The sequence below is a fragment of the Copidosoma floridanum genome, unplaced genomic scaffold (assembly GCF_036245765.1).
Source record: "Copidosoma floridanum isolate Cflo_tuat_1 unplaced genomic scaffold, Cflo_Japanese_pri ptg000007l, whole genome shotgun sequence".
Lineage (NCBI taxonomy): Eukaryota > Metazoa > Arthropoda > Insecta > Hymenoptera > Encyrtidae > Copidosoma > Copidosoma floridanum.
The window spans coordinates 5730671-5743060 of NW_028321884.1; the positions used below are offsets into that span (position 1 = coordinate 5730671).

General features: G+C 31.5%; 1 protein-coding gene across 1 annotated transcript; it reads right to left on the bottom strand.

Moving 5' to 3' along the window:
- Positions 1–353: 353 nt before the first annotated feature.
- Positions 354–2238, bottom strand: LOC149375348 (uncharacterized). Its single transcript, XM_089589002.1, has 3 exons — positions 1945–2238; positions 1800–1865; positions 354–618 (listed from the first exon to the last, which is right to left on the bottom strand). The coding sequence occupies exons 1-3, from the start codon at positions 2128–2130 to the stop codon at positions 448–450; spliced, it is 423 nt and encodes a 140-aa protein (XP_089445128.1). The 5' UTR covers positions 2131–2238; the 3' UTR covers positions 354–447.
- Positions 2239–12390: the final 10152 nt, after the last annotated feature.

Here is a 12390-nt window from a genome sequence, read left to right on the forward strand (position 1 = left end):
GCTTGCCCTGGTGACATGTGCCACCAGGTACGAAAACTACTATTTCGTGAGTATTTGCTGTGGGTTTATTGAGCAACAATATTTTGTCCACATCGAAAAACTTGAAGCTCATGAAACAATTTTGAACAACAAATTTAAGAGCTAATTTTATACGACATTTGCGAGACCTACCGTATTACGGGCGTTTTTTCAATAGACTCTCAAACTCTAAGTATCTGTATTATGTGTTGGACAAAAAAATTTCACTTTGTATCAATATGATTAAACCTGTAAGATCTGTAATTGTTTTGGTTGATTATTTGTAAATAAAACTGATTAGGTAATGAATTGACGTCATTTTTTTATTCCTTCTCTTGCAACATTTTCTTGTGTTCACTGTAACTGTGAATCATTCGATATTTTTAATTTTGGTTACAATCTGGTACGTCGACAACTGACTCGTTTTTTTTAAGGAAGACGAATACATAGAACGTTGTCAGAGCAAAGTCTTGCCTCAATGCTATCCACATCGCACTCATCTGGGATGTTATATTTTATAATGAGTTGTGGGAAAGCATTTATAGTGTCGTCTTGTTCATTTTTTTTTATGCCCGTAATTGAAATTGATTTACCACTGGGCTAAAAATTAAACATATTTTTCTAATTAACACATTTTTTTTCCTAATAAAATAAGCTTCATACATTTAAATTAAACAGTATCTTAAGACACCTGACAAGCGGAGATTTTTATCCATACCTCATCTAGTCAGCTTATCTTTTTTAACTTAATTTTAACGGCTCATATCGAGTTAGAGCTGGCGTAAATGTAAGCATTTTATCAGTATCGAGGTGCGGCTAAGTAGTGAGCTTCATTTTTTTATCTACGTCAAATTGAGACTGAGCCGTTTCTAAATCGCTATCGAATTCCGGTTCAGTAATTTTCCTGGGTGGTTAAACTTTTTCTTTGTATTTACAACACATGTAAGTTCATTTTAATTCTATCGTGTACGTTGTTCATTACTTTATACCAATTATAATTTTATCTATACTGTACCGGCGTCTATTTTGAAAGTTGATGCACAAACTACCCCAAAAAGAACATTACCATTTTTTCAGGCATTAGCCAAGTCAGCAAGTAGCGAAAATACTCTCCAGTGCCATTTTTTGTAAAATTTAATAAACTTTTCTTTCATAAAAATGAAGTTCCGTGTAAGTTAATGGAGACGATCACACATGTACAATAACAAGTACACGTGTAGATTTAAAACAGTTTTGTACAATAAAGTGCAGCGTTGAGTTCGTTACTAATGCTCAACTTACGTAATGGCCTCATTGAACATGATGACAACCACCGTCATAATCATGTCCAAGAGGCTGTTGTCAATCGAAAAAAAATTAGCAATAGCTTGAAACGTAAAACGTTAACCAATTTTTCACCGTGATTATCGGAATTAGTTCGCGGCAAAATAAACAACGACGAGCATTAATTCACAGTTTACGATTTGGATAAATTTTTTTCTAGACAAACTAATTTGCTCATTGTACAGAAACACATTCTTTAAACACACCAGTTTTTATGTTTACGACTGTTAATACAGTTATAGACTGATAGGGCCTAAGTAAAGTGGGACAAAAAATCTCGTTACCCATCGATCAGTGAATGGAAAGTTACTTATCCGCAATTCGACACTTATCAAGAAACGGTAATTATCATTTAGCCACAACTCAACAAACTCTTTTTTCAGCCGCAATTCATCATTTGCGATCTTAGTATTAAACAGGAAAAAAAGTAAAACAAGGAAAAGAAATAAATAAAGAACCTCCATATTGACAACGACGCTAATTGTGTCCTCGACGAATTCTGTGCAGTCTATTTTCCTCTGATCCTACAAAAATGCCACTTTATTGATTTTTTTTTTTTTTCATTAATATTATTTTTGTGTGTATCATTGCTCATGGCCTTACCTCATTAGAAATTGAGGTATGCAAATCTTTGTGGAGTACAAGATGTTTCAACTCCTTGGGCGTGTTACTGGGAGACGTGATCTGATGACTCGCATAAACATCAACTTCCCGTGCAAACAAGGTTGATAATTTCACACTTGAACCTTCTAGACCTGATGGTCCATTATTACAATCGTCCATGGACATTTTGATAAAAATACTAGAATTTAATAGCGTAAGTGTTCGTCTGAATAAGTCTGAGGAGTCACTGGCGAACAACAAAGTAGATTCTAGTGTTACTACGTGTCGCGTGCGTGACATCACTGCCGTATTTAGGAAGATACGTGCACCGGAGTAGAGCCCACAAACAAAGAATTACAAATAGGAGCGACCAATCAGCGCTAGTCGAAGTATAATATATACTATTTTCTTGGGATGAGTAAATTAAACGATAAGTATGACTTATCTTTAAATTTAAAAATTTGATTTATGCGTAAAAGAGAGTACGGCTTTTTTTTATAATGAACAATATCTTCTTCCGTGGAATAACTTTTGTATTTCTTTGGTACGTTATAGTCATGAATGTGCTCTGAAATGAATAACGTCGCAAAAAATTACCGTTATCCAAAAGGAGGCATAATTGTGCTGGCTTGATCAAAACTTACATCGATTTTAATGCTATGATTGATTAAACCTATACAGTGATTGCAAAAGCTTTAAACGCTTTGTACTTACTACTGTTATGTATTTTTTATATTATCGATTAATATTGCTTACTGAACAATTTTTTTTAATAATAATAACTTTTAAAAAAATTTTATGAACCTCAGGATCTGCTATTGCTGTATTATATTTTTTCACGTTTTTTTATTTTGTTCTATATTTTTAAGTTATTTTTACAACAATGGTTTTCTGAAACATGCATCGATTTTACTCAACTCAAACCAATCTGTTTTATTTTTTTCAAATAATAATTTTTGCTTTTTTTCAAAACATACGGTTAGATTTACTACATTGGGACACTTACCAGAAAAATGCAGGATGTATAAAATGGTAAGGTTTTATATAATAAAGAAAAATTTTGTTCTAATACAATTTTTATAATTATTGTCAGACCACTAGAATAATATTAAGTGAGGTAATCAAAATCTAAAGAGAAAACTTTCTAAGAATGTTTTATAAAACTCAAGTCATAATCTATTTCTGGAGAGTTGAACATGTAAATATATATATATATATATATATATATATATATATATATATATATACTAGAGAGGTGCAGCCGTATACACGAATATATTGTTGAATTGCTTTTATTTATTTATTTTTTATTATTTTTTTTTCAATACGATGTCTGTTCTCGTAAAAACACAATAAATAATAGGTGAGCCTCTCAGCCACTCTCTTCCTTCCTCTTATTCTTGTTTTTCGTCGGTAAACCAGCGACTACGTTCATTTCCTATACGGTATCTGTTAGAATGCGGTTCCTTTTTTTCTTCTCTACTGCCACGCTCGCCACTGCTAACTGGTGATCCCAGTGCATTTCTACACCTGGATTTATTTTTATTGTTTTCGTGCTCATAGCTTCGTTTGCCGCACTTGCTTTGACTAGATGGAATCCCCAATCTTGTACGTTGCTGCTGGTGTGTCATAATGCGTTATGAAAATTTATTTTAATTGTCTTATCTCTCAATGATGTTAGAAAAATCAGAGATCTCCCTATAAAGTGTATCCAATTGACGTTTACAAGTCCTGTGTTTTATTTCCTTTCCTGTACTTTCGTTTACGAACGGCGTACTATTTTTTTTAACTTCTTTTTCCATATTTTTATCCTTGCGCAGGTAAGGGTATAGGTATAACTATAGTCTCTCATCAGTTGGAACTTGTGATATTATTTCGTCTCTTGATATTATCATTGAGTGCCTTTTCAAAAAATATCTCTGTGGCCGTATTGACCATTTCATCTGTTCTGCAACAAAAACTTGCGGAGAGCACTATTCATGTGGTAACACGATATAATCACAAGTTAAAGTCAAGCAATTCAGTCTTTTTTACTAACTATATAGTAAAAATTCATCGATTGACATCGTTCTCATTAGAAACGGTATGGTCATCCGTGGTCATTACGTAAAATCTTAAAATCCCAAACGACTTCAGTTTTTAAAAATTTGGAACCTCAGACTAACATTTAAGTATTCGTATCATCTAGAGGTTCAAGTTTGTAAAAGTTTACAAGATAAAATTATTGACCATTTCAAATAAGAATTTCCCTTTCCTATTTAAAGTCATACCTAATACTACACACAAGATAGGATATTCCAATACGGGTAGGAATGTCTGCACGTCTACTAAATTGTCGTTTCTATCAACCAACAGCAACAAAATCTCTTTATTGTAAACTATTTTACGTACTATACGCCAAAGATCAATACATCTCTTGTACACTCATAAATAAGTAGCAGGAGAGGCCAAAAACATCCAAATCTTGCGGTGGCAGGGGAAAAAAGGCGCTTGGTCAACCCTACCTTCGTTGGCGCAGGTAGGGTAGGAGAAAAAAGCTATCGAGTTTGAGTAGATTGGCTGTCGTACTTAAAGAGTAGGAGCAACAGTAGCTCTTATTTGCTGTTAGTAGGTACGTGGCGTTACTTTGGATTGTAATTGGTTGGAGCAATGGACTTCATGTTCCATCGACCTAGTTTGGCGGTGGTAGTCATGATGTTAGGGGTGGCTCAATATATTATTTACTAAAAACTATGGCATTGATATTGAAAACCACTGACGCACACGTCGGTTCACTCGATGGAATATTTTCCGTTGTAAGCAGAGACCAAAGAAAGAAGTTAAGGTATAGAAAATAAAAAAAAGAATACTATCTTCTTTATTTTTGTTTCAACTATATGCAAAAAGTCGAAAATTTATGTACTCTAAAATTGATAGGATGCTCTGGTTAAAATTTATAAATTGATCCCTAAAAATCCACATCTGGATCACCTTATTTTTTTCATATTTCAGAAGAAAATAAAAAATCTGGTACCATACAAAAAAGTAACACTCATTAACGAAAATTGTTACTCATTTTTTGAGATGTAGTTAACTTAAAAATTAAACTACAATAGAGATGAATGCATAAATATTTTTTCAAACGTCAACATAAAAAAAAAATATTTCATCCAACTTTATTCAATATATGCTGAACAAAATATTTAGGTGTGTTTTATTGATTATTTTTTTAGTTTCTGGTTAAAATACATTTTTTATTGTTGATACTTGTTCCTCTCCGAAAAAACAGCAACGTGCTCATCAAAACGTCACCGCATTGACGTTAAATATAAATACACTTACCAACAACTAGCTTGTTTTTTTCTACCAACATCCAAATATGGGCACTAGATCAATGACATGAAGTATTTACCAGTGAGTCAGTGCTGGAAGAGAAACAGATTGTAGGAAAGATAAACGAGAAATAAAAACACGCGCAGGACATATACGAATAATTGTAAATATATTATAAGCATAGCTGCGTAGTAGAAGGTGGTAAAATTCTATTGTCATGCACATTGAACGCATCAGTACGGACACGCGCTATACAAGGGAATTAAATATTCTTCCTTGGCTCAATTCTAGACAGTCACTAGTTCATTTTATGCCAGAAAGTAAAGATGAGCCATCGGAAATTTTGGCCTTGGCAAGGAAAAGCTTGGAGAAACTTTTATAAAAGCCTATAATTATATGTCCTTAACCGCTGGAGTATGTGGTGCGTTGAGGGGGTTTTGTATACGTATGTGTTCGGAATAAAGCCTAATTTTTACTATTTTTTTATTTTTTTTATTTTTACTTAGATTAGTAAAGCGTATCATAGAGAAATAGCTAAAATATAAAATGATGCCTCAAATCTTAATGCAACATTTGAATTAATCCCTGACTTCAAATAATGTTGCTTGTATATAGTAGCAACATATACATTTACAGCACACAGATGAACACTAACACATATAATACGATTCTTCAATGATTTAACTCTAGAAAATAAACATTAAAAAAAAAAAAAATGTCTCACTTAACTTAATCCACTGAAGACCAAGTTATTATTTTTAATTTTCATTCAATATCAATTGGTATTAACGTTTTCATCGTTAGTTTTTTTCATTCATTGGGTTTCATAAGTAAATAATACTAAATTTCTTACGATTAAAACCATACAAACTTAACATATTACAATTTTCGAGTTTAAAAAAAACTCAGCGGTAGATTAGTCTTTTAATTTATTAATTTATAAAATCAATTCATAAAAATAGAAATACGAAGTGATTATTACTTAAAAGGTATTTAGTATAAATTCTTATCTCTGGTTTTATTGTACTGCTCCATTTTCTCCTTGCCATATGAAGATTAGCGACTGTGCACCGAACTGCTTCCTCACAATCCGCAAAAAAGTATCTCTCACTTTTTGCAATTTTTACCGGAAACCAAGTAAAATACGCTTATTCTCTCAACTACCCAATAATTTATATTTCATAAAAGAAAACTAAAAAGCATATTCGCACCTTCAGGATTAATTTAACAAAAAATTTCTAAATTGCATAAAAAATGGAGAAATCATGATTCGTACGAAAATTGGTCGTAAAAATTTCGATCATTCAATAGATTTGGCACGCTAAAAACTAATTAAAGTTTTTATAAATTAGCAACATCAAACTATTTTAAATTTACCAAATAAACTTTTACAAACATATTTAAATAATCAAATGTTTTAAAAAATAACAAAGTAATTAAAAAGTTAATCGTTAAGAATACTGAATCTGTATTAAAGGGATTCAAAAATTTGTCATTTATTAGTTTCATTGAAATCCGTCCTACATAGATTGGCTTCAAATTTGTTTGTTCCCAAAAATACAGAAAAAAGAGGGGAAGTGTGGAAGGGATAAAGTATGTTGATGGGCGTGACATTCCTCCCACTTGATGGCCAGTAAACTTTGGTAGTGGGAAATAGAATACCATACCCTTCAAGGCACAACCCCAACACGACACTGTCTGTCAGTGCGCCAGCTAGACAACACTTCAACATAAAGTGATTGTCTTGTACGATATTTCCGATTCATTTTGACGAAGAAGCCTAGCTTTCAACTCCATAGTCATTGGCGAGAAGTGTCTTGCGAAGCTCGAGACACCAAAACTCCCAGCATCGAAAGAGAGTCCGTTCCAGCCGTGCCCAACTTGGTCCAAGGAGTTCTTGGAAATTATTGTTTTCGTCACGAGAGTCAAGTTATCAAGTAAGTGCATGTTTAAGTCTTCTCTTTGCCGAAATAGGTTTATCTCGCCCTTAGCGATATAATGTTGTTTCCTTTTGAGTGATATACCGTTTCAAAACAAAACCAGCAAAATACTTCTCAATTTATTAAAAGCTATTATATCTTTGAATTTATATAAAAGAGTAAACGTTTAATTTTTATGTTATTGTTTCTTTGCTTATTATTTCTATTATTTGTAATACCATTATAATCACTACTCACATTATTTCTATTACGATTCTTTATTAATACTAAAATTAATATTATCATTATTATTATAATAGATATTATTATCATAATTAATATTATTATTATAATTGATATTATTATTATAATTAATGTTATTATTATAATGATTATTATTATTATTATTGTTATTATTATTATCATTATAACTTTACATGCGCCTTGGTGGGAACAAACTTAAAATTTTCTCTTTTTTTACTATAAGCATATATCAAAAAAAAATTTATTTGGCACAAATTATGACAATTAAAATGCAGTATTAGCATGGAAAAGCTTGGATTTTGTTATATACAATAAATGCAAGTTTTTAAGTATTGGAATTTTGAACGCATATTAAATATTCCTTAAAAAATAGAACTGGTGCTTAATTTTTACAAACCGGCGGTAACTTCGCTTATTTTTTCTGGACGTAAGTTTACACGCTTAACCAAGCTTTTCTTCAGCAAGAGATTTCATTCGATAAAAAAATGTTACCAAAAGCTAAGCAGATCTCGGCAAACCCCTTATCTTATTTTTTGCATCCTCAGTATTTAATTTCACACCAGTTTTTTTGTTTCTTTAATTTTTCATCGTAGATTTACGATAAAATTAAAATGTAGAGGATGATACAACTTACATTAAAAGTGAATTATAAAACTTACGAAAATTGACTGTTCAAAAAGTTGAAAAATCCATCATATTAGCATATTATAAATCCCTTAAAATTCCCGTATCAGGTTAAAATTTCAATGATATACGTAACAATTTTGCTTTGCTCCAATTTTAGATGCATGTAACTGTCAATACACAGCACTCATCGATATTCTAAATAAAACGAAGTCAAGAATTTAAAAAAATTTCATTGTCCCTGTAAATAACTCTTACAACATACTAAGGCCAAAATATGGTAAAAAGGCTGAAAAAATTTTTTAAATCCGATTTGAAATTAAGTGTAAATACCAAATTTAAATTATTCAGTAAGTGCATGCTTAAATTCTCTGTATTGCAAAAATATATATTGATCTCGTCATTCGCGATATTATGTTGTTTTTATTTAGTGTAAATAAATTTGAAACTCAAAATAAGTATATTACTGCACAATATATATCTTAAAGCTATCTTTAAAATTATATAAAGAAGTAAATGGTTCAAAAGCAAATTTTTTTCCTATTAATAACAATAGTGCTTAATTTTTGCAAAAACTTTTCTTAACGTCACTTTACACGCATCACCAAGCTTTTGTTTAATCAAAAGATTCTACAAAACTTTAACCACATCATTCACTATTTTATAAAATCCTGAGTAAATTTTATAATTTATGCATAATTAAAAAAAAAAGTTTGTCTGAAATAATTAAATACTAGCCTAACGTATATTTAAAGCAATAAAATGGAAATACATATTTTACAATTTTCATGCCTAATTAATTTTGGACCATGCAATAAAAATAGTATAGTTGTACAAATTTTATATTTTTATTCAATTTAATGTTTGTTTTATTATGCATTAGAAGATGTACTCTTGGTAAATAGTATCGCTTCATCCAAGTCGTATAGAGTACGTTGTTCTAATAATGTATCTAATTCTGTGAGCTAACGTTTATATTCTCTTAATCTATTTTTAGATAAAAATGATGATGCTTACGGGTATTATTATTATGTTAACCACTATGCCATTGGTGCCATGTCATGCAAGCGATAACATGGAAGGTGACATCCCATTAATTTTGGGGGTACAAAATTTTTATAAAACGACTAGCATAGGCATCGTGTATAGAAGCAACGAAGGTGAGCAAAAGTAAAGTGTAAATAATTAAAGAGATAAATACCTAAAATTAATAATTTTCGTCCCAATATTACAGAAATTCATTCAGTAGTTAACATGGTGAAGGCGTTTTCGAAAAAACAGGTTTACTCGGTCGCAGTGACCATAGCGGATCTTCCCGTAAAATACCCCAAAATAAAAAATTACTCAAAAACACTCTTCGTTGTATTTTTAAACAGCGACAATGATTTCAAAAAATTCTCGGACTTTTCCGAGGATCATGACCTATCGCCACATGTTTGGCTATTAATATTTAAGTCAGCTGCCACTGGACAAATTGATAACATATGTCGATGTCCTAAAAAAAATTATTTCCACCTAAACGCATTAAGCGAGATTTTAATTAAATGTGGAGATAATCAAGACATTAATGAATGGTTTACCTTCGTCTCTGGGAATGAATTACAAGTTAACAAATTATTCGAATGGAGCAAGGAGAAACAACTAATTGTCACAGACAAACGAGGTATTGCTCAGAGACGGAAAAATTTAACTGGTGGGTCGGTTAAAATTGTTGGGAAGGTAACTCTTTTGCTTTATAGAAAGATTTAAATAAAAAGGTTTATTTTGAAACAAAACAACTATTGGGTTAAAAAACTAACTTGTCTTTTTGTTTCGTTTGTAGCCTTCTTTTCATTCTAGAATAGTTGAAGATGTTGCATTAAAAACAGGATTAACATATAAGTATGATAACATTTCGTATAACAAAAAGGACTTAAATGAAAGTGTCATGAATACAACAATTAATTCCACGAAGTATTCAAATGAGAGTATTGTTTTTCCTGATGAATATTTAACAATTAAAAATGTAGATGAGAATGACATGACGATTGAAACCATGGAGGTATACGATAAATTATATTATAAACTACCTGATTCCATGGAAATTCCATGGACTGCATATTTCGAGGTAAAACAATTTGAATTCTAAAATTAACATTTATGACTTAATTTATCCAGAACGTTTAACTTACTTTTGTGAAACAGGTTTTCAGCAAGCTCATTTGGATTTTCGTGCTTACACTCGTAGTTATTTCGTCAATATTCTTTAGTTTGGTTTTAGTATTACATAATGATAGGAGAGGATTCATCTATAAACTGTCGGATGGCTTTTTGAATGTATGGAGAGTTTTTGTGCATCAGGAATTAACAGGTAAAATGTTGCAGAAGTTTTCTGACAAAATTATAGCAAAGAAATTTACACCTCGTTATTGATACCACATCATACACGATTTTTATGAAAATTTATAATCATTAAGCACAATTGGATTGTACGACGGTTCGATCAGTTTGATAGGTCCTTTTTATGTTAAAAGATCATTTAATTCATCTCTATTTAAAAGAAAAAATAAATACATTATTAATACTTACATAAAAAGTGATATACATTTGCGGAAAAAAATACTAATGTAGTACGAAAACGACTATTTCCGTTCTTGGGCGCACAGTAAGTAGTAGGCTCACTGCATTTTGCGCCCTTGGTAAGAAAATTAATATTCGCAACTTGTGCACAAACGAGAAACAACGGTGGTATTTAAGAACGCAAGTCGTACTTGGTGATCTAGGAACGAAATGCATCGATTTTTTACCTCGTTGATTTTATTTTATTTTATTTTTTTTTTTTCAATTTCAACATTTAGACGATTACAGCGGATTTAGCATAAAGGAGTACTCGCCACGTAAGCACCATCCAACCAAGATTATCCCAATATTGAAGGAAATAATGCATATAAGGTATATAAGGTTCTATAGTATCTCAGGGTGAAAAATTTGCCCTCCAAATTTTTACTTACATTAAAAAAAAAAAAAAATAAAGCTCTTTTATATAAATAAAGAACAATCTAATTTATCTGAAAGAATAGAAGTTTTTGTCATCACCAAGGCTTTATTTGGGGCCAAAGATAAGATGGCGATTCTACGGCGAATGCTATTTTTTCTACCAAGGATTCTGTATATGTTCATCGACGTTAGATTAGATTTCATTGACCTAGATAGAAAATCTTCCTTTCCATTGAACAGGGACAAGGAATGTCCTACATTGCCTTCGGTGTGGCTGGCCAAAAGCAACCACGCATTTTATTGCACGCATAATTAAGTATTGACGTATATATGAATTCGATTTTCTTCAAAACTTCACGAGCTCTAACTGATTGAAAAAATAGTTGTGTCTATTGTTGTAAATCCTGTTTTTTATACTTAGGGAGTTTTTCTAAACTTTGGAGGTTTGCTGCACCCATGGTTGGAACAATAAAGTTCGCATCTGGTGCTTGCCCTAAAGGCATGCACTAGCAGGTACGAAAACTGCTATTTTCTCACTATAGATGCAAACTCTTTGCTCCCTCGGAAGAAAAAACGATGTTCGTGTCTTGAACACAAACATATAAAACCCCGCCTTCTGGGCGAGATTTTTTCACTCTGCACCCATGGTACAACAACGTATGTTTCCTTTATCTCTCTCTTTCTTCCTCTCTCTAACTCTCTCTCTCGCTGGAGATATTGTAAAAATTGTAAAACCTTTGTATATCAGCAGTTGCCATTCGGGTGTAACACCCTTGGCATAATAAATTAGCTTTCAAATCAAATCTTTCTCTCCTGATTTGATTAAACTACGCTTATAACTGTTTAACAAAAAATACTAACCTTCTCACCAAAGATTTATAGCTTGAACCTTGAAGGTGAACGCTCTTTAAAAAAAAAAGAAAAGTGTGCACAGAAAATTAGAAAAAGTTAGATATTTCCAGAAAAAACTAGTGTCCAATAATCTCCCAAAGAACTGGGGAGAAGGTTCTCACACCAACTAAGCAAAACAATTTTATACGTTATATGTACATAATACTTATATCCGTTCAGACATTTACAAGTGCAAATACTTGTATAATCATCATATACTGTTGAATATAATCTAAGAACCGTAGCAGTTAAATAACCTATATAATGAGATAACTATATTGCCTGGCTATACTAACGTTCCTTTAAAATTTTACAGATGTGCAATTTGGTTCCTTGTCATCGAAAATAGCAAAAATATCGCTGTATCTGACGGCATTTATAATCATTTCAATGTATTCAGGCTGTTTCACAAGTTTTGTGACAGTTTCAATACCATACATACCATTTAGAAATTCACGTG

Bases quoted from the DNA above. Each gene is read 5' to 3' on its own strand.
- LOC149375348 (XM_089589002.1), bottom strand. From the start codon at position 2,130: ATGTCCATGGACGATTGTAATAATGGACCATCAGGTCTAGAAGGTTCA. The intron at 1,866-1,944 runs GTAAGGCCATGA...GCATTTTTGTAG, and splicing joins ATACCTCAATTTCTAATGAG to GATCAGAGGAAAATAGACTG. The intron at 619-1,799 runs GTTCTTTATTTA...TTTAATTTTTAG, and splicing joins GCGTCGTTGTCAATATGGAG to CCCAGTGGTAAATCAATTTC.